The following is a 23657-nucleotide window of genomic DNA, read 5'->3' on the forward strand; positions in this document are numbered from 1 at the left end:
TAGCATGCATACCCACGTTAATTTATATTTAGGGAAGATAAACAGCTGCCAAAACTAACAAAACAGCTCGGCTTCAAAGCCTATGCGGAGTCTCTCTCTTTGTTTGTGTGTGTGTGTGCGCGCGTGGGAGGTCTCATTATTTAAAGTGGACAGCATGTTCTTCCTCACCTTGTCATGCATGCTAGTTTGTGCCACTCAGGACTAGCCCTCATCTTCCTCTTGCACAACACAAGAGCACCACATGCTAAATGTCAAGCTCTCTCTCCCCTCTTATGTGGTACTTACCCCTGTCCTCACACACTCTTGCAAAAAGCGTCCCTGAGGACACACAAGCCTGCTGACCCTCCAAATGCACAAACAAACATCATGCATGGCGCAAAACCCTAGGTGTCCCCCTAGTCTCGGTCTTAGGCCCGCTACAGAACTCAACTTTCTCGAGTAGCTTTCTCTCTGCTCGGTCCACAGATGCACCGCAGATGTCCGTGTGTGTGTTTGTTAAAAAGACATATTTTGACCTCAGGAGAGGCAGGTGCAGTGTACCGTTACCATTGAGAATGGGTAGGGGAGTTTGGAAACTTTTTCAAGGTTAGCAGAAACCCCACAGACCAGAAACAAACTGAACGGAACCCCAGGGATAGGCTTTTGTTGGCTAGACACACACACAGTGAAATCAGGAACAATAGGGACTCAGGAGCCGAGTTGCAGAGGATCATTTTTCATGACATGGCTTGGCCTTTAGCGGAGAAACATCTGAAAGAGCAATTTAAAATATGATTAATGATGATAATAAGGTCAAGTGGTCATCATTTATACACGCCGCGCTTTGCTCATCGTGTGAAGAAAGAAAACCAATTGACTACACTTCTGCGAATGTAAACACAGATATCAATTCAACTACGAACGCTTTAGCACTTACAATTGATGCACTTTCACTGAATGAGGAGAAGTGATTTCTTTTCACGGAGAAAGAGTACTATCTGGATCGGTTTCCAAATCACACTGCTCTCATGAATCACTGTGTTCATTTAAAAAAAAAAAAAAAGAAAGACAACTTAAGCGGCGTGAAATAGAGCAAGAAACAAATGAGAAGAGTGAGATAAAAAATGACATTTTCATAAGAAAAAAGTTTCTAATTTGATCATGAACTGGTTTGGTGAGGAAGAGATTAATATTTTTGGGAATTACAGTTTGGGAAATCAGTAACACAAATGAAGATTATTCCACTAGTCATTTTCCGATCTCGCCTGTTATTCCAAGACACGTTATGGGGTCTTGAATGGGTGAGTGATGACTGTTAGATTATTGAAAACATTTCTTCTTATAAATTCATGAGGTTGTTTGTATTTCCGTGTTTTTTGTCTCCCAAAAGACAGACATCATCAAACTATTAAATATGGATGGAAAACTTTTGTTTGTTTCTGCTCAAATCACTGCACATCTCTTGTCAAACGCACATAGAACCGATGGCGCAGGTCTGCGTATGTTCACGACCTGGGTCTCAGCTTTACCTGAGCTCTCGGAGCATTTATATTCACAGGACAGCAGCTGTGCTTTCCTTTTCGCTTTTTAACTTTCATTTTTCATGTTTTCCCTTTTGTTCCCTTTTTCACCCTTTCTTTCATTTCCCATTTTAAAATACATTATTTTTTTATCCTCTTCACAATCCTGGACCCATTTGACACACCATCAGAACAGCCCACAATAATCCAAAATGTGGTTTCTTCTGAGCTGAGATGAAAGGAGGGAAGACGCACAGCCACACACATACACACACACACACACACACACAGTGCCGCACTAGACACTTGGCTCTGTGATATGGCAGGACTGCCTTGGGATAGCTTCAAAGCCCAGTGACATAAATTTATGATAGCAGCGCCACACTTTTTGCCAAAACTGAGCTGTTGTTGTTCTACTGAGAGGTGGGGTGAGGAGAGAGAGAGGATGTACTGTCGAATCCATGAGCATTATGGTGGGGAACGGGCGGATTCTTTGCCATCTTTTTGATCATGTTCATGGAAAACTCACTTATTTAGCCAGATAGTCCCATTCTTCCCTCTGAAAGCCTTTTACATAATTTATGAAGACTCTTATGGTCACCGAGGCTGCATTTTGTTGTTTTTTTTGTTTTTTGATTAAAAACTGTAAAAATAGGAATACTGTGAAATACTGACCCCAATAGTAGTGTACACTACCGTTCAAAAGTTTAGGATCGGTAAGATTTTTAAAAGATTTTTTTAAAAGAAGTTTTGTCTACTCACCAAGATTGCATTTATTTAATTAAAAATACAGTAAAAAACAGTAATATTGTGAAATATTATTACAATTTAAGATTAATTGTTTTCTATTGGAATATAATATAACATGTAATTTATTTCTGTGTTGGCAAACCTGAATTTTCAGCATCATTTCTCCAGTCTTCAGTGTCACATGATCCTTCAGAAATCATTTTAATATGATGATTTGCTGCTCAAGAAACATTTATTATTATCAATGTTGGAAACAGTTATATACTTTTTTCAGGATTCCTTGATGAATAGAAAGTTCAAAAGAACAGCATTTATCAGAAATACACAGCTTTTGTAACATTATACACTACCGTTCAAAAGTTTGGGGTCAGTAAGAATTTTTATTTTTATTTTTTTGAGAAGAATTTAATTAATTTTTTTCAGCAAGGATGCATTAAATCGATCAAAAGTGACAGTAAAGACATTTAAAATGTAACAAAAGATTATATTTCAAATATACGCTGTTCTTTTGAACTTTCTATTTATCAAAGAATCCTGAAAAAAAATATTGTACACAAATATTTTGTACATCTGTACACAATAAATGTTTCTTGAGCAGCAGATCATCATATTAGAATGATTTCTGAAGGATCATGTGACACTGAAGACTGGATTAACGATGCTGAAAATTCAGCTTTGCCAACACAATTACATTTTCAAATATTTTCAAATAGAAAACAGTTATTTTAAATTGTAATAATATTTCACAATATTACTGATTTTACTGTGTTTTTAATTAAACAAATGTAGCCTTGGTGAGCAGACAAAACTTCTTTTAAAGACATTAAAAATCTTACCGATCCCAAACTTTTGAACGGTAGTGTATATAATAATAATAATATATATCTTTTTGAATGATTCATTAAAAGCACCAGCTCAAAAGAGTCATTTGTTCATGCATCAGATTACATTGGTTGTTCTGTGTATGAATGTTCATTGTGCCGGTACGGTGTCTTTTTATCTCACCAAATTCAATTTAGACTCCAAATTTAGATTCACAACTCAAGTAAAATGTGATTTCTTTTGACGTGGCTCTGGTGATTTAGCTCTGCTGAAACACTGACTCAAGCGTTACGTTATCTCAAGATGTTTGTGCACCTATGACAGATTTGTTCATTTGTGACAAATAATCACCTTTCATTTGTGATGTTTTTACTTCACTTAATTATCCAAAATGGGTCAGAATTTCCTTATGGATTTGTTGATTTTCCAGCGAAATCAATCTTTTTCTTTCTTTTTATTCCAGAGGAGGATTGCGTGAACTGCACAGAGGAGTGTCGAGTGCTGGGTCACTCTGACCGTTGTTGGATGCCCCAGTTTCCCGTGGGGGCCGGAGGAGCAGGAACTCCCCAAGCCGAGGGCTCCGACTACCGCACCAATCTCTTCGTCCCTGCCGGCATGGAAGCGGTCGCAGTGGAGACCGAGACTTACGAGACTGTTTGCAACCCCAACGGCAAAAAAACTTTCTGCACATTTGGAAAGGAGCGTCGGGACCACACCATCCTGGTGGCGAATGTTAAACCCTACCTAAAAACCAAACGTGCTCTCAGCCCTCTCTTGCAGGAGGTCCCGTCTGCCTCATGTAGTCCCACCAAAGGCTGCAGTACAGGTTCCCCGTGCTCTTCGGCCAAAGGCATGGGCGACGGAGCAGAGGGCAAGCCCAGCACCAGCCACTACGGACCCCCAGACGGACAGTACGTCTCCCCGAACAAGCAGAACAAAGAGCAGGGCTACTCCACGCTGCCTCCCTCTGACCCCGTGGCCAAAGTCCTGGCTGAAGCACGTTCACGGATCAGCCAGGAGACGGCAGTGGAAATGGACTGCGTCTTGGAGCAGGGCGGAGGAGAGATGGGCCGAGGCACCATGGACGCAGACCAGGTGGTCAGAGACATCGACAAACTCCTGCAGGATTGTCGAGGAAACGAAAACACCCCTATCAGAAAGTAAAACGAGCATAAGAAACTACATCGGAGGTAACATGGACCAAGTCGAGACGCTCTCCGAGAGAGACATGCGTACTTGAATATCTTGACAAAAAAACAAACAAAAAAACATAAGGAGCAAAAAAACTGTTCGCTTTTTTTTTTCGTCTGGACGCTGTGTTGTGTTTTGGGGGGCAAGGGAATTCCTTTGGAGTTGCAGAAGTTGCTGCTTCTGGCTTCATGCGAGCTTTTTCTTCTTCTTCAAGTGCCCACCAGCTTCAAACTCTTTCTTACGGTGACGTCTTTCTGTCACTTACCCGCAAGATGGAGCGTCCCACCCTTCTCCTCCAGGGACTTTTGGAGGTGAAGCGGGCGGACGAAAATGGTTTGTTATGACAATCGCAAATCAAAAGGCTTCGGGGTGCATCGGACGCCCCAGAACGGTTGGACCACACCAAGACAGAGACTCTCTCTTTAACTTTTATTGGCTTTGTAATATCAGCATAAGAAGTGCAAAATGATATCAGCAAACTCTGTGTGTGGGGTCTTGAATCTTTAGGGTGGGGTGGGGAGGGTTGATTATGAAATGTAACCATTCTTCACCTGTCATTTCTAGTCACGTGTAAACTTGTGTCCTCCCCCCCATGTATACGTACATATGGAACATTCCAGAACGGTGAACCTGTTACTCTCACTTTATTGGTCCTCTGTGATCATCTGTCTTCAGCTTTTCACTACTTTTAAAGTGACTCTTCATGTGTCTGACGTTAAGTTATAACAGTCACTCTCTTGTATATTAGGGACATTTTTCCTCAACTGTGAAAAGATATATCTATATATGCATATAGATAAATATATATAAATATATGAACTTATGTATAGTGTCCAGATAACAATGAAAATATTTATACATTTTGTAAAAAAAGATGGAAAAAACATTAATCTCAGAAAAAAATGAGGGAGCGCACAGGATGAAAATGCGGTTGAAGATATTTATTAAACTGCAAAGGACACTGTTTTCGATTTCAGAAAAACTACATTAACAACAACAACAAAAAGATTTAAAAAAGGAAATGTCCCTTCACGTTGTCACTTATACACAAAATCATTTTAATGTGTAAAATGTATCCAATTTAATGTGTTTACATCAAAACGACATATTTTTATTGATTTTTCTGCAGTTTCTGTGCATTTGAGCCAAATTGTTACGTGTACAAGAGCTATATTGTGTATTTTATTAAATTAATATATGGTTGTGTTGTAATATACATGGGCTTATATTGTACTTGGCAACTGATGCCTTAGTAGTCGTCAAACTCTATGAGTTTAATTTCCATTCGGTTTCATTCTTGGTTCACTCTTCCGCTCTCGCTTTCTGCTTCGCCCCGCTGCTGTGCGTTTGGACAGGTTATGTTGTTTTAAACACGTGTTGGAAAAGACTGCTTACATGACATGTTCACTACTTTGCTGAGCAACTTGTTTTTGTCTACAAGAAACAAAACTAAAAAACAGCCACACACGACTACAGTTTGCTTAGTTTTTTTTTACAATACCAAACAACACTGTTTTATGGGCAGCTAATTTTACAAAAATGTCCATTGTTCGGGTTCATTGCAAGTGTTTTGTCCTGCCTTCTTGCTCTATTTCGATTTGATGAGCAGAAACAAGTCCTTTGTGAACGTTTAGTGATGCTGTCTAGTCTTTTTAAGGTCATATGTACTGCAGAGGTTTGGAAGGATTCAGAAGAAGAACATGGTGTTCGTTTCAAAAGGACCAAAAAGTGTTTCCCTCTGAGGAGTTCATGAAACAAATCAGAATTCATTAATCTATCTTTCTCTCAACGCATAAAACCTGCCACTTTTGAAAGAAAAATTACTTTTGTTGTGACTTTTGTGCTGTTCCACAAACCCAGTTAGCTGCCTTTTTGCATACTGTCATAATAAGAATGAAACGAAAACAGATAATTCTTATTGACTACGTATTATAAATTATTTATCCATGCACACCATATGCCCTCTTAACCCCCCTTGCAACGACCCTTGCACTTACTGAATGAGTACAGCAACATAAAGCTTGTAACTTACAAACCAAGCAGCATGCGCCACTTGTCACCTTGATGGTAACTCTCAAAAAAACCCACATTAACAGAAACTCTTCTAAATTAGCATAACCACATTAATCACTACTAAATCTCCCTCACCATTAATCTTGCACACAAAAAAAATCATTATAAAACACTTTAGCATTTACTCTCCCTTTTGAGTGCCATGGGCAAAGCATGCTGGGAAACAGAAATCCCAGCCCAGTTTCAGTTAAACTTAAGTTAGTCTAAATTAAAAGAAATGAGTTCATACAACTCAAAACAATGAAACAGTTCAGTGTACTTGAAATATGTCAGTGCTGTGAACTCAAAAGAAAAAGAAAGTACTCATAACAGTTAATTTAACTGAACTTTAAGCTTGTCCTACTCAAACCAATTAAGTATTTTGGTTTACAGTGATAGGCTTTTGAAAAAAAAAGTCAAGTCGTTAAATTTAGCGACAAAATCACTTAATTGGCAGCACTGGATGACATTCTTTTCGGCTCAAAGGTGGGACAACCTGTCACTCACATGGGATCAACCAATAGCAAACCACAATGATCCAACCATCCAATCAATTCCTGCCAAAATCAATTTTTTCTTGTTTGAGAAGTCGTTTCACTCTGATATACCTCAAAATAGAGGCAACTTTCATTTCCTGCCGACTTTAATATGACGTAAGAGGGACAACAAAATATTTTGAAATCAATTATAGTTAGAATCAACATTTCTCTCATATCATCCACCATCTTGTTCATCCACTGCGCTTATTGCAATGTATTCTGCAGAGATTTCTTATTTGATGCCTTTGAATATGGCCAAAAGCGAAAGTAACTTAAAAGACAACATAATTAAACCTAGCTTTTGAAACCTTTGCTCACTTGGGTTTTTTTTTTTTTTTTTTTTTTTTTTTTTGGAAGTAACTCTTTCCCGCATCAAATGGAGCTCAGTTGTAGCAGTAGCTTATCGGTAGCTCAAGCTATCCATCCAGTTTAGCTTATAATGCTTATAATGTCCTTGTGCACTCTCCTCATCATATCGTAGAATATGAGAATATAAACAATGAATACATGAATATATATATACCGTGTATATATGTCTGTATGTTATTAGAACGGTACCCTGCCCACACAGTGTACTCTGAGATTTGAACTATTCCCAGGCACAGCAATTAAATGAAAAAGCACTCCTCGTAAACGAACTGCAGTTATATGTTGTTTTCAAAGTTTTGCCGCATTGTGACTAAAATGAGCTGCCACAATCACAAAAGAAGCAGAAAAAAAAAAAACTCAAGGGGAAGAAAACCATTTTCATGATCGGCTATTTATGTCATCAGAAAGCGTTGCCCGCGGTGTGCGTTAAACACAGGTCGCCCTGCACAGCTGCCACAGGGAAGGGAAAAAAACTTCTCTCATCTTCCGTAAAGACACAATCGCGTCTGTTCCATTATTTATTTATATAATTGTTGGGTTTATTTATTTATTTATTTATTGTTCTATCCATGCATGTATTCCTGCTTCAAAGGAGGCTCTCCTAGACGTTCTCTTTGGGGTTTTTTTCTCGTTTCATTCTCTATTTTCCACACAGTGGGTTTATCAGTACCCGGGAAAAAGAGATAGCACAAAAACAGTTTGTTGTGAGAAAGTGAAAACGAAGCACTGTGTTCATATATCTAAATTAGTTTTTTTTTTTTCTTTCTTTCTAAACACAGTGATGAGTCTGACATGTCGACACTCAATTGACACAACCGCAACAAATAACAATACACAGCACGGCGTTTGTGTCTCAGATCTCGCTGTGGTGTGTGACACAAGCACTTTTTATTTTCGTCTGAGCCGATTCTCCATGATCAGCGCACTGCCATGCTTCAGTCTGTTTCATTTACACAAACAACGCCTTCAAAAGACATCAAGGTTCTTAAGAACGCTTTAACCTGAAGCCACACAGATAGAAATAACTTCCCTGCTTGTCGCTCGTCTCGGTTTGTTGCCTTTTTATACCTTTGGTTAAAGTTAATTTTTATTGCTCTTGAATGTGCCAGTCGAGCGCCGATGGATGCCTCCATGTCTATATGTGTGTATGAGAGAGCTATTTGTGCGTTAAATCTAATAGTTACCCAAAATTCAGTCTCTCTACTATGACTGCCTGTAAACACTGGTTATGTTTGCAATATCATAGGCCTACTGCAGGTGAGTAAGCACAGGTTTCTGCCTGATGCACATCCAAAAGTGTCACGGAGCTGGCTGCAGGGTCATCAAACGTGGACCACCTTTCACTGATGTTTCGCTCCTTTAAACCTGGAACAGCGGAAGGGCGTTTCCCAACCTCTCCCTGCAGCCAGCTCTAGGATTCCTGCTTTCCCCATGTTCTATCCTTTCTTCAAAGCCAAAAGCTCCCTTGTTCTGCCTCCTCGGCCAAGTCTTTGAGAGCCTTCCTCAGGTTTGAGCCTGAGATTCCAAGTGACTTCAGAAAAGTAGTATGTATCACTTGAGCTGCAAATGTCATGTGAAAATCAAGACAAACCTTTACTAGCAATTACCCAGAGATGTTACATCAAAGGCTGCAGAGAAGGAAAATATGCCCAGTTCATACTTAAAAACCCCAATAAAAACATCTACTATAATAAAGTATAATATATAATAAAATATCTGTGATTATGGGTATGTTTACACGACAACTATGTACTAAAACTCCACGGAAATGCTTAAACTCTGTATTCTACCTCCAGGCCAGTAGTTGGCGATGTCACTTTGCGCCTGTAGACTGAACGGGTAAAACGCATGCGCATGAGGTCACCGTTTTCGCAAATTTGTGTTTTTCTAGTTTACACGGAGACAAAACGTGCGTTTTCAGGCCCCCAAAACGCCATTGTAGTGTAAATGAGCGACCAAAACGTGTAAAAAAAAAAAAAAAAAAAAAAGTGTCGTGTAAACGGACCCTCATTTTCTGCTACTTGGAAAAAAAAAAAAAAAAAAAAAACATCAGCACAAAATCTGAATACAACAGAGCACACTGCACACTATACTTTTTAACCCACAATGCAATGCACCTTAGTTGATTGAACAAGCCAGAAGCAACTGACATTGTTTAATTGGACTGCCAAATGTTATGACAGTTTTACACAAAATTGGATTAAAATGCAAAATCATTTTAATTTTGAAAAATAAATATTATTTTCAAGATAATTGGCTGTCAGTCACTGAAATAAACATGCAATATGAGTCATGTAGCATACTATTTTTGAAACAATTAAGTTAATTTATTTATAACATTAAATTTTATTAATTTATAACATTTCACGTTCTTGTTTTAAATAGCAGCCAGTATAAAGTATATACTGTGCAGTATTTGGTAATTAGTACGCTAGTATTCTAGTCATATTGGTTTATTTGCTGGGGTCACATAAGGCCCCCAATTCAGGATGTTTTCTAGCACAGCCTATACATGCAATGCTTTATTCCTCAGCTGAAGTGGAAGGCATGGTTTATTATGCCAGCCTTGTGAGCTATTTGCTGTCTAATGGACTATAAGTTGCTGAGGTCAACACATAGTCTGAGATCCAGCATAAAGCAGTTTCCTCATTATTGTCTAATTACACTCAGTAGGCATGGAGAGAGATTGATTGCAGTATTAGTGAACAGGGGTATTTTTGGCTATCAAAGTCTAATGTGTAAATCCATAATTGAATGAGACTTTACCCCATCGCTCACAACTCGCACACAAAAAACAAAGTATACGCTGTTTGGATGAGTTGCCATCGTCTACGGCTGTATTCTATGTGATCTATGACATTAAAAACAAAATAATCGTATTAATAGATGCGTCTCCTTGCTTCTTGTCATTGTTATGCCATGGTACACATTCAAAAGATTTAAAAAAAAAAAACAGCTGCTCCGCCTAGGTCTTGCGTTGACGAAGATGGCGTTTTTATTACAATCATCAAACATTGAGGCGAGGAAACATATTTATATAATGTATTGCAAATCTGCAGTGAATTTCCATAGTATTGGTTGACGCATTTCATTCCCGCCTCTTTTACTCCATTGCTTTGGGTTGAAGGAATCTGTTTTTTTTTTTGGTTTTTTTTTGCAGAACATGGATGGTATCTTTTAAGTTTAGCTCCGGGCTAATGATTCTTAATTTATCTCATTAGTTCACATTCCCACCACTCAGAGAGATTAAAGCGCGAAGGTAGCCGACAGGCACGAGTCAGGCAGCGGTTTAAGTCGAGCGTGAGGATGCTCTGAATCACAGCGATGGCACTTCTGCACAGTTCAGCTGCTCCAGGCGCTCGGCCAGAGGAACCTACAGGCAGGTTTATACACGAGAGCAGCTTTACTAAAATGACAGACAAGGCTTATAACATAAACATCTTTGCATAATGCAGGATGTTTTTTTTTTTTTCTTTTTTTTTGACCCTTTAAAGATAGTAGATTTTGCTCACTTGTACAAAGTGTTCTGGTTCCAGGTGGTCTGGAACGTAATGCTCAGCAAAAAGAATTTGATTGTTGGAACGTTTTTTTTTTTTTTTTTTCTAGATCTAAGATCTAAGGAAAAGAACAAACCAAAGCCAATCTGTGCAACATTTATACACTAACAGAATTTTATGCTTTGGATCAAAATACATAACAATTTACATTAAAGGTGCCATCAAACGTTTTTTTACAAGATGTAATATAAGTCTAAGGTGTCCCCTGAATGTGTCTGTGAAGTTGCAGCTCAAAATACCCCATAGATTGTTTTTAATTCATTTTTTTAACTGCCTATTTTGGGGCATCATTAGAAATGCGCCCATTCATGCTGCGGCCCCTTTAAATCGTGCGCTCTCCGCCCCCTCCTGAGCTCTCAACTCTATCACTGCATACAGACTGTATGCAGTATATATATACACATATAAGCTATTCAGGGATTCCAAGCAATTTTCACAAAACCAGTCATAAGTGGTTAATAATAATCATCTGAATGCTGAATAAATAAGCTTTCCATTGATGTATAGTTTGTTAGGATAGGACAATATAGGACAATATTTCCCCGAGATTCAACTATTTGAAGATCTGGACAAAAAAATCGAAATACTGAAAAATCACCTTTAAAGTTGTCCTTAGCAATGCATATCAGCTTACCAAAATATATATTTTTTTGACATATTTACGGTAGGAAATTTACAAAATATCTTCATGGAACATGATCTCTCTTAATATCCTAATGATTTTCGGCATAAAAGAAAAATCGATAATTTTGACCTATACAATGTATTGTTGGCTATTGCTACAAATGTACCTGTGTGACTTATGACTGGTTTTGTGGTCCAGGGTCACATTAATATAGAATATTAACACATTAATTTGATATATTTTATGACAACATAATATATTCAAAATTATTGTACTTAAATATTGCTGAACTTTATATATAAATATATTTAACACATATTACCACATTAAAATAACACTAAACTGAAGATGTGCTTAAATCAGTCATTTGAAAATGCATTTGTGGATCATTCTTTCAGATTTCAGAGTTTTATAAAACTGTATTTACTCAGTACCCAGCAGACAATTTTACCCTGATTGGGAATATTTGCCGTGGGCAAAAAGATTTGCAGCTGAATAAATTCAATTGGACACTGATATCAGTAGCCCTGTGAAATTAAACACAAAAGTAACTCACTTTCCTGCTTCTAAGCCAATTAAAAATTTCATGAAAATGCGTAATGCATGGTACAATATTTATTTTTTAAAATAATGTTGGATAAAAATTAATTTCCATCTCTTATCTTGAATTTGCTTCAATTTACAGGCGCATTTCATGTGCATTCCTTCTTGTTTGTATATATCAGTAGCTTGGGGGCAGGTATTAATTAATGAGAGGGAGGATTCTGGGAGAAATAAAGTCTGGCCTTTTGCACGGTGCTTTCCAGTGCCAAGCTCATTTACCTCTGAGCTTTTTTCTCAGGGTGCCTGTCCGCCGTAAGCTAGACAGACCTCAGGCTTAAACACTGGGGCAACTAACAAGCATCACTATCTGAACTGTGCAAGAACTGCTTAACTTTACAAGTCATTAACAACATAGCAGATTTGGCAAATTTATTTAAATAAGATCAAGTCTTATTAGTAATCCACTGTGAAGTTCGCAACAGTGCAGGCTTGGCAAATGGGCATATAAAAGAAGCAAAAATGGCATTGTGGACATACACGAAAGTGCACCAATTAGGACAGAACCATATTTGCATCAGTTTGAACATAAAACTAATTTCATGCAACAGTTTTATATTGATATACACTAATGCGCAGTATAAGAATGGATTTAAGTAAAAAAAAATGTCATTACGAAGCAACAACAGACATGAAATGATGCTGTCAGCTTCATAAAAGGCAACCTGAATGACCTTGTTTTGCACACCAATGTGACACACCACACCACACCACGAAGATGCTAACACAGGAAGTAATTGTAGCCACTCGCTTGCTCGAGTGCTGAAACCCCCATGTCATCAAACGGCCGTAACAGAAGCAAGCGGAAAGCCGATATGCCTCAGTGTGAGAGAATGGGAATCTGCATTCATGGCCTTTTTGTGTATGACTGGGTGAGACGTTGATTAAACCAGATGAGGAAAATTCCCTCCGTGTGTCCTTTGAGAAGAGCTGTGTCTTGTTTTGCTGGAGAAATTTTTAATGATATCTCTACAGGCGTCAAAATGAAGCAACAGCAGAACAGAGATGGACAACAGCAGCAAAAAAAAAGTTCCAATTACCAATATCAGATCATCGCACAGCGGCCATGTTGTTTTTTATTGGATTAAGTGAAATGTCAGGCAGCTAATTAGAGAAGTCGAACGCGCTCTGCCCTGGTAGAGGAGGGGCGTCATATCCCCAACATTACATTCAAAAGGTTAATCTCCAAACCCTTCGAAAATATTGTAACCTGAGTGTAAAGTGCATTATCCGTCCGTCTGCCTGTCTATGTGCTTTATTTAGAAAATGTCTTCTATCAAAAACATATCTGATGTCTCTGCGCTCTCATTCTGCTATGCAAGAAAAGCAATAAATGGGACTCTTTTTAGCAAAAGAGTCAGGGCTGTAACCACCACAGACATTGTGGGGGACGAATCCCCCCAATGAGTAGAAATGGCCAAACTGCCCCCCCTAATATTTGATATTTTTGATGCTGCTCTGCTGCACACCATTACCCACCACTCTGTTTGTTTTTATGATGACAGAAAGTTACATTTTTAGGCTGGTCTGCCTCAGCGGTCTAACAGCGCTCATCAAAATGATTGAGATGGCCAATCAAATCAAAGAGGGCAAGCCTTACTGTTCACAGAAGACTATTGTGAATTCCAACACTACACTTTAGTTTTAATGGTGAAAAAGTGCATGGTAAGGAGTAAGTAGCAAAACAACTGTTTTACGATAAAAAATGTAATGGCCTAATATCCTGTAATGCTCAACCGTTTCATCAAATTTCACCATTTTGAATTGAAAATATGTTATCATTTACATGATTCATGTAATTAATAACTGGGTCCCACTTTATATTAAGTGGCCTTAATTACTATTTACTTATATCAAAAAATAAGTACAATGTACTAATTGGATTCATAATGAATTGCAAAACACGTTTGCTGCTATTGAGGTGGGATACGGGTAAGGTTAGGGAAAGCTTTGGTGGTATTGGTAGGTTTAAGGGTAGGGGTAAGGTGTAAGGGATGGGTCATCAGTGTAATTATAAATGTAATTACAGAAATTAATAACAGATGTAATTACATGCAGGTGTTTTTAAAATATAAGTACAATGTAAAAACATGTATGTACACAATAAGTGCATTGTATCAAATGATTAATTTAAATGTAAGTACATAGTAGTTAAGGCCACTTGATATAAAGTGGGATCAGATTTTTTTTTTAATTGATTACTACACCACTACAATTAGAACTAGAGCTTGTTTTTTCCAGTTTTAGTTGTGTTTCTTTATTTCCATTTTTCAACCTTATTTAATTTATTTAAATATAAAGAGACTAAAATCTTGTCAAACACTAAAAAATAAAATACATGCAAGCTAAAAAAATGTAACACTCAAAGTTTAATCGAAATTGAAGACTTGTCATCTGAATCATCCAAGGAAAATTTACAGTTTCATTATTCAGAATTTCAAAGTAAAAAAAATCTGTCAAAATGTTGTTGTTTTTTTTCTTAATTACTAGACTGTAGCAGCACTGAAAAGTCTGAGAAACCCATTTTACCCTCACATGCGTTTGAGAACAAGACATAAAAAAGCAGTATAAATAGCAATAAATACGACTTACACAATACTGTTATATTTATACTTGTAGTGATAGTAGAGCCAGTGTTGCTGTTTTGAGCTGATCAGGATCCTCAAACAAATATAGCAATGATGGCAGCTCAGAGCCCATGTTACGCTTTAGGGGGGATTCTTAGTATCAAATTTGCTGCTTCAGTCTCATATTCTTTCAAATCCAAAAGAAAAAAAATCACAAACATTTACTCTTCCATTGCACAAGGTTTCCAAAAATGTATTTACCATGATTTGTGTTTGTAATTATACAATCACATACAATTTAGGATGGTTTAGCATGCAAATTTGGACAGAAATGTTGCTTTCAGTCATCTTTCCATCCATCTATCTATGAATCGATTTATCGGCTAAATGATGTGCGCTTGCTTTGATGGGAAGGCAAAACCGCTGAACCTGAGGGCTATTGTGACTGCCGTCTCCACCCAGTCGCTCAACACACACAGCAGCGATCCGTGACAAACAGGGTGTGCTCCTGTGCCACCCCAGGCTTCTATTTTTTATGCCTTTGTTTTACACACTATAAACGACAGCCAGCACACACACACACACACACATCTGCTTGGTAAAAGATGCTCTCTCTCCTAACAAAGCAGCAGTCAGAACATAATGAGTCCTGACAAGTCCATAGATGTGAAGGATCGCATATGCCAGAGAAAATGAAAAGGTCAGTAAGCAGTGAGGAAACTTAATATGAAGTAGACATATGAATCCTATCCAAAGAATTATCGCCATTAGCAAAGACTATGCCCGACACCCAAATCAATTCATAAATATATGCAGAGATTGCGCTCTCCCTAATTCAGCTCGAAGGGCTTTGCTTAATGTGACCTGTACCTATGAGTGACACTCTTTTTTAGGGCACAGTACACTTATAAAATTGATTTGGAGCCTGTGAGATTTTAGGAATCAGAAAGAGCAGTTTGTTGCACTCTTGAGTGCTGTATTAAAGGGTTAGTTCTGTCATTTACTCACCCTTATGTCATTCCAAACCCGTAAAGGTGATGATGCACGGGGCAACTTTTTGAGCAATGTGGCCCTACAATGTCGCAGAGCGATGATTCTTGGGCACTTTCCCATTGAGAATGGGCAATAAATTTCTATCTGGATACTTTAGATTGAAATTTGTTTCCCATTCTCAATTGGAAAGTGCCCAAGCATGTTTGCCCGGCAACAGTCCTCAAAAAGTTGCCCCGTGCATCATCATTTTGAGACTTTCGTTCATCTTCGGAACACAAATGAAGATCTTTTTAATCAAATCTGAGTCCCTCCATTGACAGCTACGCAACTACCAAAACTACTTTGACACTTCAAAAAGGGAGGGACTCAAACTCAACTATTAAAAAAAGATTCAAACATTCACTGATGCTCCAGAAGGAAACACGATTCATTAAGAGTCGGGGGGGGTGAAAACTTTTGAACAGAATGTCACAATTTTTCTTATTTTGTTTAAATATCATTGTTTTTCATTTAGTACTGTCCTCCGGAAGCAACAGAAGATTCTTGCATGTTTACCGGAAAAAAAATTAAGTACAATTTACCTTGATATTTGAATTCAAAAGTTTTCACCCCCCGACTCTTAAAGGTGCCCTAGAATCAGAATTTGAATTTTCCTCGGCATAGTTGAATAACAAGAGTTCAGTACATGGAAAAGAAATACATTGAGTTTCAAACCCCATTGTTTCCTCCTTCTTATGTAAATCTCATTTGTTTAAAAGACTTCTGGAAAACACTCGGATCTCAACATAACACAGACTGTTACGTAACAGTCGGGATCATTAATATGTATGACCCCAATATTTGCATAATGCCAGCCCATTCGACGCATTAGACAAGGAAAGGCAGTATTAACGGCTGGATCTGTGCACAGACAAGGTAAGCAAGCAAGAACAACAGTGAAAAATGGCAGATGGAGCAATAATAACTGACATTATCCATGATAGCATGATATTTTTAGTCATATTTGTAAATTGTCTTTCTAAATGTTTCATTAGCATGTTGCTAATATACTGTTAAATGAGGTTAAAGTTACCATCGTTTCTTACTGTATTCACAGAGACAAGAGCCGTCGCTATTTTCATTTTTAAACACTTGCAGTCTGTATAATTCATAAACACAACTTCTTTCTTTATAAATCTCTCCAACAGTGTGTAATGTTAGCTTTTGCCCGTTAGCCACAGAGCATAGCCTCAAACTAACACAGAATCAAACGTAACCATCTAAATAAATACTTTACTCACATAATTCGAAGCATGCATGCAGCATGCATGACGAACATCTTGTAAAGATCCATTTGAGGGTTATATTAGCTGTGTGAACTGTGTTTATGCTATGTATATATAGTTGAGAGCTCGTGTGGCAGAGGAAGCGCATCTCTTAAAGGGGCCGTGCTGAAAAAATCAGTGCATAGTTAATGATGCCCCAAAATAGGCAGTTAAAAAAATTAATTAAAAAAAAATCTATGGGGTATTTTGAGCTGAAACTTCACAGACACATTCAGGGGACACCTACGACTTATATTACATCTTGTAAAAAACAATCTAGGGCACCTTTAATGCATCGTGTTTCCTTCTGGAGCATCAGTGAATGTTTGAACCTTTTTTAATAGTTGAGTTTGAGTCCCTCAACCGTCCTCAGTGTGAAAACACAGATCTCAAAATCATTCAGTCACTGCTGGAAAGGGTGCAAATATGAAAAAAATGCTTGAAAACTGAAATTTCTGCAAGACCTGGAGGATTTTTCTGAAGAACAGAGCTCAGTTTAACTGCTCAGAACAAACAAGAGACAGAAAATATAAAAACAGTCGTGGATCATCCAATGGTTCACGTACTTATGAATGGGGTTATTTAAATTTTTTTTTTTTTTCTTGTGGATTATATGTAAACATCTTTTATGTAAAATATCTTACTCAAGACAGTACTAAATAAAAAATAAGATGAATTTTGTGATCTCTCTTATTTTGTTACAATTATTCACATTTTAACAGATTCTGCAAGGGGTTCACATACTTTTTCTTGCCACTGTATATGATGAACAGTGGTTTGTTCTCGTGCATCAAGCATGTACGGTTTAGCTTCTGTTTATGTTCGCTGATCAATATTTATATGTAAATAAAAGCCTAAATTCAATCTGTTCATCATATGAGCGATCGCGTCTCTTCAGAAAGTTTGGACTAAACTGCTTGATTCTTATGGATTCGTTTTACGACCTCTTTATGAACTTTTGAAGCGCCAAAATAGTAGTCGCATAGCTGTCAATGGAGGTACAGAAATCACTCAGATTTTATTAAAGATAGAAGAAGAAGATGAACAAGAAGAAGATGAACTAACCCTTTAAGCACACCTGCTTGAGATGTATTTACTGTCACTTTTGATCAATTTAATGCATACTTACTGAAGAAAAGTTTCATTTTCTTTCAAAAAACTTTCAGAAAATGTTCTCCTCAAATAACAAATGTACAGAAGCATTAATATAAGTGCTTTAACCATTTTACCACTTAAATTTTTTAGCTCTATACTATTACAATTTTTATTTCTCCTAAATCCAAGACATCCAGGATACAGTTGGGAATAAAACATGAATGAGGACTCTATTAAGTCTCAGGGGAAACTACACCTTGCCCTACATACTCACATGGAGCGCCACTATAACGAGCAATGAGTTGCCAGGCAAAATATAGAACCTATGCTCATCAAATGGCTACTTTTCAGATCAGCTAAGGATGGATTTTTGAAAAAATCTGTGGTAATTTAAGAAACACTTATATCATTAAAAACCCACACATTTTTTTCGGTGATGTTACTCTCATGCATTGGCACAGAAACGTACCTATTATTCACAGTTGTGAATGTGGAGGTAGAATAGGTGGAGGTGTCATTTTTCATGCTGCATCAGAGAGCTTTGTTCTGGGCACCAGCCAATATGAGGACATTTCTCACTAGAATTAATAGTCTGTGATCCTAAAGACTGAATGGAAAAATGAAAGAAAAAGAAGAAGGTGGTGAGATAAATGAGGATGACAACCTTAAAAGTAGAGTTCACCCAAAAACACCATAAATGGCTCATGTGGTCCATATGACTCATACACTTTAAGTCTTTTGAAGCCGTATGATATCTTTGTGTGAGGAACCAAGCAAAATGCAAGTTATTTAGTGATAAAACATAATGTCCATGTTCATATTTCAAAAATTCTCCACCAGCTTTGACATCACTGATGCTAAATGCTATTTGTTCTCGTATATCGTAAACAAACCAGACTTGAGAATGAGATTTGAGAGATGTGTTGGATAAAAACAGTGAGTTGAGTCACTCTGAGTTCTCACAGAGTGTGTTTTTCCATTCCACTGAGCTACTTTTCCATTGTTTTTCTATGTAAACACATGCTAGACAGACATGTTTGACCATTGCGCTAGGGTTTTTGCAGCATCTCCTGCATGACACAGCATTCTAAAAATGCAGCTGTCAAGTTAAAAGAAGTTCAACTTTGAAAAAATGTATCTCTAAAGTCTAGACCTTGCTTCTTGTTTCTTTTTCTGTGTATGAATGACCCCTGTTGAATGTATCGATCTACTGTAGCTGACATTGGTAAAAATGTGGTATGATAGCACAGTTGTTTTTTCCATCCATGATACGAGTAGGTTAACCTGCCAATAATTCACGCACCTTGAACACTCATACACACTTTCTAATTTCCCTTCAGGCACCAATATCTGGAATGCAAATTGAAGACGCATAATCACATTTAAATTAATACTTACTGCATTCTACCCCCCTTTTTTCCCATTTAAACTTTGTGTTGACACTTGCGCTGCTCTCCCGGAGACCACATCCTGAGACATCTAATTAAGTTTGCTTTGTTATGGAACGCTAAGGCAAACAACAACACAAGGTAATTAAAGCCCCCCATCACCACTCTTTTGTTTTGGCCCAAGTGACCCGCTATGAGGCCTTGACGGGATTTTAATTCTCTTTATCTCGGGACGCCGGCGTTCGCGTCTCGGCAAACGGGCTGACATGGTAGCTGTCACCCCTCGGAGGATATTCTAGCCTGGCACGACACTGCTGACAGCGCAATGTCTCTGGTAATTAGGAAGATAGGGCCACGCATTGCACACATCAGCAGCATCCACTACGTGTCAGACGTACGGGACGATCAATGCCCGAAATGATCCACTCATGGTAAAGTACTTGACAGAGACAGCATAGGTTCTGCTAGGACTTTCTTTCTTTTAACTCAGAGATCCATCCATAATTACACAAATGAGGAAAACAGTTTTCCACGTGCCAGCGTGAGTTTGACAATAGTGTGCCCTGAAATGTATTAGGAAGGGGTTGAATGAGGTTAACATGTTAATCAAGATTTATAATGTAAAATATAAAGTTTTTAATATAAAAATAGCATATTATATAAAGCATATTATTGCATATATAGTCAGTCCCACCGTATTATATATATATATATATATATATATATATATATATACATACATATAAAGATATATAGATATACATATATACATACATATAAACATATATACATATACATAATATAATATATATATATATATATATATATATATATATATATATATATATATGTGTGTGTGTGTGTGTGTGTGTGTGTTATGAAATGTGCCTCTTTTAGCAGCAGCTTGCAGAAATATAAAGAAAAGGTAAAAGGTAAAATGAAAATTGCAAAGATAATTGGCCTTGTAAGACTAATGCATTGGCTAAAGTGCAAATTATTAGTTTGACATAGTCCTTTAGAGCTACTCTTGCAATGGAAAGCTAATCAATCCTTATGGTGGCATTAAAGTGTCTGAGTCACCGTCCTGGCATATGGGTTATATCTGTGATTTTCCTTCTCTCCTCATAACATATTACTAATAAACTTTCTGCCTATCTGAGGTCTGTGACTGAAACACACAAATGCTAACAAAGCTGATTAAGCTCAGCACAATGTCTCTGGTCTGATTGGTGGACCACCGCTCTTTGAAAGCTCCCGTGATGACAATGAAAGGCAAAACGAATGGATGAGACAGCCAGCCTGAGCCCCGGTGGACCCACTATCAAAGCAAATCAGCAGGAGACAAACACAGAGACAAACTGATGCTAAGCTAACGGTCCAGGAAGGCAGATAGAACTACCACTGAAAACAGCAATTTGGAGTGGATGTTTCTGGTGTAAATGAATGCATGGTAAGCGTGTAACCATTAGCTCCTAACAACCCTGTCCGTGGTTGACTTTCCCTCTCCAGTCAATACAGGAGTAAAAAACAGGAAGCTAATTGGCTCTGGAAAGCTAAATACATTTCCACAACAAAATACTAAAAGAACAGTTCACCCGTAAGTAACATTCTGTCATAATTTACTCACCCATGTCATTCCAAAACCATATGGCTGTACCACAGGCTGTTGAGCAGCAAAAGGCACTACAAAATCACTATTAAAGGGATAGTTCACCCATAAATGAAAATTTCATGTTTATCTGCTTACCCCCAGCGCATCCAAGATGTACGTGACTTTGTTTCTTCGGTAGAACGCAAATAATGATTTTTAACTGCAACCGTTGCCATCTGTCAGTCTTATAATACGAGTGAATGGGAACACAATCAATAAGAGTCAAAAAAACTTGCATAGACAAATCCAAATTAAACCCTGCGGCTTGTGGTGACACATTGATGTCCTAAGACACGAAACGATCAGTTTGTGCGAGAAACCGAACAGTATTTATATCATTTTTTACCTCTAAAACACCACTATGTTTAGCATTCATTTTTAGTGAGGTCTGATCGCGCTCTGACAACGGCAGTGATGTCTGGCACTCATTGAAGTACAAGTACGAGACATCACTGACGTTGTCAGAGCGTGATCAGACCTCACTAACCGAGTGCTGAACGTAGTTGGACATTGTGGTGTATTAGAGGTAAAAAAAAAAAGATATAAATACTGTTCAGTTTCTTGCACAAACCGATCGTTTCGTGTCTTAGGACATCAATGTGTCACCACAAGCCGCAGGGTTTAATTTGGATTTGTCTATGCAAGTTTTTTTTATTCTTATTGATTGTGTTCCCATTCACTCGCATTATAGGACTGACGGACGGTAACGGTTGCAGTTAAAAATCATCATTTGTGTTCGACTGAAGAAACAAAGTCTCCTACATCTTGGATGCGCCGGGGGTAAGCAAATAAACATCAGATTTTCATTTTTTGGGTGAACTATCCCTTTAAAGTAATCCATTCACTATATTCCAAGTCTTATGAAGCCATAGAATAGCTTTGCATCGCAAGTGTAATGCTGTACCAGGTGAGCTACTGAACAAGTTTACTATTCCAGAAAAGTTGTACATATGGAGCTAGCTATGTTATGCAAGGGTTAAAGTATATAAGTATACAAATCATGTACTGTTTTGAGGTCATAACATAGTACTTGTGCAAGGAACTGTGGAAATAAATTATGAATCGATAATCTGTCCCTGTAATCATAATATGTCTGGGAAGGAATACAATGACTTGTATGTATGCGACACAAAATGTAGGTAGAGGCTCGTTTATCCAGTGAGCCTAGATTGGTGCTAACAGACAAGTTCCAACAGTTTATAGGAAGATAAAAAGGGCTTTGAAGGTTGAGAACCTGGATCATGTTCCTGTTGGTGTGAAGCTATGTTTTGTGGTCAACACTGATCTGGATTTGACTGACAGCTGAACAGAAGAGCCTCGGTGATCGCCAGCAAAACACAATGTGTCTCACAGGCTAGTGCTGATCGGGTTACACATGGTACATCTTTCTCTCTTCCTCCTCTCTCTCCTGTTGATGCTCCGGAAAACTCAGGCCATTTAATCCACAAGCTCTATCGCCTCAGACAGACAGCACTGTTGTTTGGTGAATAAATCTGATATGAAACTCAATCATCAGGCATCTGATAACTCGGAGCGGCGGTCATGCGATCACCTCCATGCTGCTGGAACGATTTTAGTGCTCTTTCATTCATCATGGAGAAATGTATAATGCATCTTGCTAAAAGAATGGCATTCATAGGAGCAAATTAACTTGAGTGATCTTGGAGGAGGTGGATGTGGCGATTGTATGATCTGGAATCCCCTCATTAGTTCCAGAACTTCGACCCTCCAAGCATAAAAGAGCTCTCTTCTTCATTACCATCCATGTGGTTATCAAACGCCCTCTCCCCTGGTGTGCGGCAGACAGGCCCACATTTGATCATAGAGATCGGATTTTTAATAATGATTTCATCCATTTTGGAGTCCCGGGGTGTTGTTAATTCAGAGTCGAAATATATAAACACCTCCCAACCCAGATGGTAGACCATGCTGTCTTTGAACCATTCAATTTGCGGGGTTTTTGCCCGTGCCATGGGTAGGAGGGCTGCAGCTGGTGTGGGGTGAGGAAGAGAGGAAGTGCGTATGTGTAACAGACAGAGAGAGTGTCAAAAAGAAAGAGATGGAATGTTGATGTGTGTGTGATTTCTAGACCACATCAGAGCCTGATGGCCCTATGCAGAGATACTGGAGCAGAAAATTATCTCATGTGTTAGGCCGCATTGCTACCACAGAGGTCTGTTCTGTTCCTCTGAAAGAAAAAAACAACGCCAAAGACCGTAATAATTAAAGATTTAACATTTGATGATAAAGGACTCCATCTGTCCATCTCGTTTTCATTATTTAAAACAGCTTCACAAAGAAACTGCAATGAAAAAAAAAAAAAACATGGATATAAAGGAATTTACACTATCCAGTTTTAAAATATATTCTCTGTATTTTGAACAATTATTATTTGAAACTCATTTTAGCTGACGTCCTGTCTGTATCAATGTGGAAGCTTGTTTTCACCACTGAATAAAACAAAAAAGGTTATTGCGACTTTTTATCTTAAAATTCTGACTTTTTTCTTGCAATTGTGAGATATAAATTCAGAATTGTGCAATATAAAGTCGCTATTAAGTTTTTTAAAGTAAGAATTGTGAGATTTAAACTCATAATTGACTTTTTTTTTTCTTAGAACTGCAAGTTTATATCTCGCAATTCTAACTTTATAAC

At 37.9% G+C, this 23657-nt stretch overlaps 1 protein-coding gene across 1 annotated transcript in view; it reads left to right on the forward strand.

Annotated features, from left to right (window-relative positions):
* The window catches only part of pcdh17 (protocadherin 17), an 80614-nt gene extending 75846 nt beyond the window's left edge, over positions 1-4768 (forward strand). Inside the window, exon 5 of the mRNA XM_067387199.1 lies at positions 3535-4768. Within this exon, the coding sequence (XP_067243300.1) occupies positions 3535-4235 (701 nt within the window). The 3' untranslated portion in view covers positions 4236-4768. The remainder of the gene's footprint in view (positions 1-3534) is intronic.
* The last annotated feature ends 18889 nt before the right edge of the window (positions 4769-23657 follow it).

Source organism: Chanodichthys erythropterus, chromosome 6 (assembly GCF_024489055.1).
Source record: "Chanodichthys erythropterus isolate Z2021 chromosome 6, ASM2448905v1, whole genome shotgun sequence".
Lineage (NCBI taxonomy): Eukaryota > Metazoa > Chordata > Actinopteri > Cypriniformes > Xenocyprididae > Chanodichthys > Chanodichthys erythropterus.